A 2,893-nucleotide genomic window follows, 5' to 3' on the forward strand; every position below is an offset into this window, starting at 1 on the left:
CCTCCCGAAACACTGCAGGAGCTGGTCGAGGATCTGGAGACTTTCGTCAGAACAGCAACGGAGAGGAGGAAGAATCCCTCGGAGCCAAGCCGTGAAGCCCCTTCCGGAGTCTTCCCTGGAATGAAGATTTAGTTGGCCCCAGGAACGAACGCCTTCAGAGCCAGAATCCAACGTCCGTTTGAAAAACTATGTATGGAGACAGCGAGAGTCTACGGGTATAACGCAACATTCATCATGATTGCCACTTACTGCTTTTTGCTACTAGTGCTGTATTTCTTGTGCTGTGACATGTACGCTTCAATCTGTGAGGACTGTTTTATATTGTCTGGTTCTCAACGGATTAATGTTGGCGTACAGGAAGTAATATCTTATAATATCGCGGATTCTCGGACTCCCTTAATCTTTGAGGAACAACCCAGCAACATTGATGCGCCTCGCTTTGCTCTCGCCATCCTTGGGATGGCATTGTTGGCGGGCTTGGCGCTCGCTGCTTTCTGTTGTTACCGGATTAAAGGAACCCGAGTTGACGACCTGAAAGAAATCGTTTCACTAGAAGACAGCATGGAAACGGAAGGTAGTGACGACAGTGAGGATGATGCAGAATTGGACAATGACGACGACCTGGACATCGAAATTGACGACGACGAAGACTGCCTGGAATTGGAAGATGAAGAAGATATCGAACTGGACAATGATGACGACTTGCACCCTGAAATGGACGATGAAGCTAGGCTGGAAGACAGCCTCGAATTAAAGGAAATTTACGACACCGAAGATGACCTGAGCACGGAAACGGATGAAGAGATGAGACCAGAAGAGGACCTGGATAATTGTGAAGTCGCCGCAACACAAATGGAACACCTCTGGAAAGATGCTCAACAGGAGATCGAACTGCTCCGAAAGCAGCTACTGGAAAGAGATCTGCTGCTTGAAAAGAAAGAAGACGAGGGCAAGGAAATGAAAGGTCATTTCGAAAAGAAAATAAATGAGAGAGACGAAAAAATCGTCAACCTCCTCCAACAAGATGAACAATTCAGAGGTGAAAAGTGCCTGTTGGAACAGGATTTAAGATTGGCTCTAGATCAGCTGGAAACGACGGAAAGGACAAAGAAAGAGCAGACATCGAAAATAAACTCACTGGAGAACCACCTGCAGGAGAAAGACCTCTTGCTCAAGAGGAGAAACGAGGAGGAGAGCGAGATAAGACGGCTCTTCCAGCAGGAGATGGCTGAAAAAGAGAGAGACCTGGAGGCCACCTTACAGAAGGAAGCAGAACTCAGCCTGAAATTAAAGGAAAGCGAAATTACTAACGAGTTACTTGACTTGGAGAACGAAGAGTTCTGTATGATGACTGAAGAGTTGAGGAACGTTTTAGCTGAGAAAGAGAAGGAAGTCCACCTTCTGAAAGAATCCCTCGCCTTTAAAACTAAAGAATTGGAGGAAGGTCAAGACCAGCGTGAAATAATAAAGAGACGAGTGAAGGAAGTTGAGGATGACAACTCGACTCTCCGAGAAAAGTTGAGGATCGCTGAAGCGGAGAATGTTAACATTCAGCAGATATTAGGATTTGAGCTTCAAGCGATGAAGAACTGGATGGCCGAACTAGAAAGAGAAAATGCAAAGAGTAAAGAAGAGTTAGAAGGAAAGGAGCTGAAAATAACGTTACTGGAAGAATCTTTAGAACAGAAGGAAACCATTCTGCAAGATGCTCTCCATCACTGGAAAGACACTGAAAAGTTGTTGGAAGGCGCAAAGGAAAAAGAGAAGGCGATGGAGGCTTCTCTAACGACCTTAGAAGCAGAGCTCCAGAAGAGGAACCTTCAAATCGAAGATTTCCTCACAAAAGAAGAACAGTCAAGGTGTGAACAACACGAATTCGAGGATAAACTAGACCTAGCTCTCCATTATGCAATGGAGCTGCAGACATTGCTAAAGGAAGCAGAAGAAAGGGAGAGGAAAATCAAAGATGATTTAGAAGAACAGATGAAAAAACACCATCTATTAGCTAAAGAAAAGGAAGATAAAGAGACTGAAATAAAAAGGCAACATCAGGAGAGACTGAGGCAAAAGGACATAGAAACAGAGAAGCAGCGTGAATGCCTGGAGGAACTCCAGGATAACTTGGAAAGTGCTCTGCGTCAAGAACAGAGCCTGGAACGCTTGCTGGAATCTAAAGAAGAGGACCTCATCTGTTTGAAGAAGAAGGAGAGTGAAGCCCAGCTGGAAGTGCAGCGACTTCTCAAGGACTGCGATATGCTGAAAGAAAAGATTCAGCTACAGGAGCAGAATAGAATGAGAGAAGAAAATCGTCTCAGGGAGCAGCTAAGAACACAGGAGGAGGCTTTGAGGGAACATGACAAATACATGTTGATGATGTTTCTACATGGGACTGCTCAGAGGAATTTCCAGCTGGAACACATTGCGCTGGAACATGGATATGATATGATTGAAGAAGGGAAGCGAGAAAAGTGCACAGAAGGAACAATAGGAAGGGAAGACACAGGGAGTGAGGAAGACCCCTGTGAGAAGGCCCGTGAGACAGAAGAGAAACAACGTAAGGAGTACTGGAATGCCCAGCGGGAGAAGAACGAGGATTACGAGAGACAATGGGAGGGCCTCAAGCACATTGTGGAAGATGTTCTTCACGGAGATGAATAAAGATCTTCAGAATATTCATCTTTCACTGAGGAGGAAGGCAATGGCTGCTGAGTTCCCCCAACTCATCAGCCAAGGCACTGTCTCAAGGAACGAACAAACTCACCTGGTGAGAGTCAAAGGAAGAATTTTCTGGAGGTAGGAGGACAAGCTCTCAGTATGAGAGCGAAAAGCTATTTGGAAGTAGGAGGACAAGCTCTCAGCTTGAGAGCCAACAGCAGTTTGGAGGCTGGAGGAA

General features: G+C 45.7%; 1 protein-coding gene across 1 annotated transcript; it reads left to right on the forward strand.

Moving 5' to 3' along the window:
* The first annotated feature begins 288 nt into the window (after nucleotides 1-288).
* Nucleotides 289-2,658, forward strand: LOC135213278 (trichohyalin-like). The gene has a single exon (XM_064247259.1). The coding sequence runs from the start codon at nucleotides 289-291 to the stop codon at nucleotides 2,656-2,658; it is 2,370 nt and encodes a 789-aa protein (XP_064103329.1).
* The last annotated feature ends 235 nt before the right edge of the window (nucleotides 2,659-2,893 follow it).

Source organism: Macrobrachium nipponense, chromosome 42 (genome assembly GCF_015104395.2).
Source record: "Macrobrachium nipponense isolate FS-2020 chromosome 42, ASM1510439v2, whole genome shotgun sequence".
Classification (NCBI taxonomy): domain Eukaryota; kingdom Metazoa; phylum Arthropoda; class Malacostraca; order Decapoda; family Palaemonidae; genus Macrobrachium; species Macrobrachium nipponense.

Excerpts from the sequence above, each read along its gene's own strand:
- LOC135213278 (XM_064247259.1), top strand. The coding sequence starts at position 289 with ATGTACGCTTCAATCTGTGAGGACTGTTTTATATTGTCTGGTTCTCAA.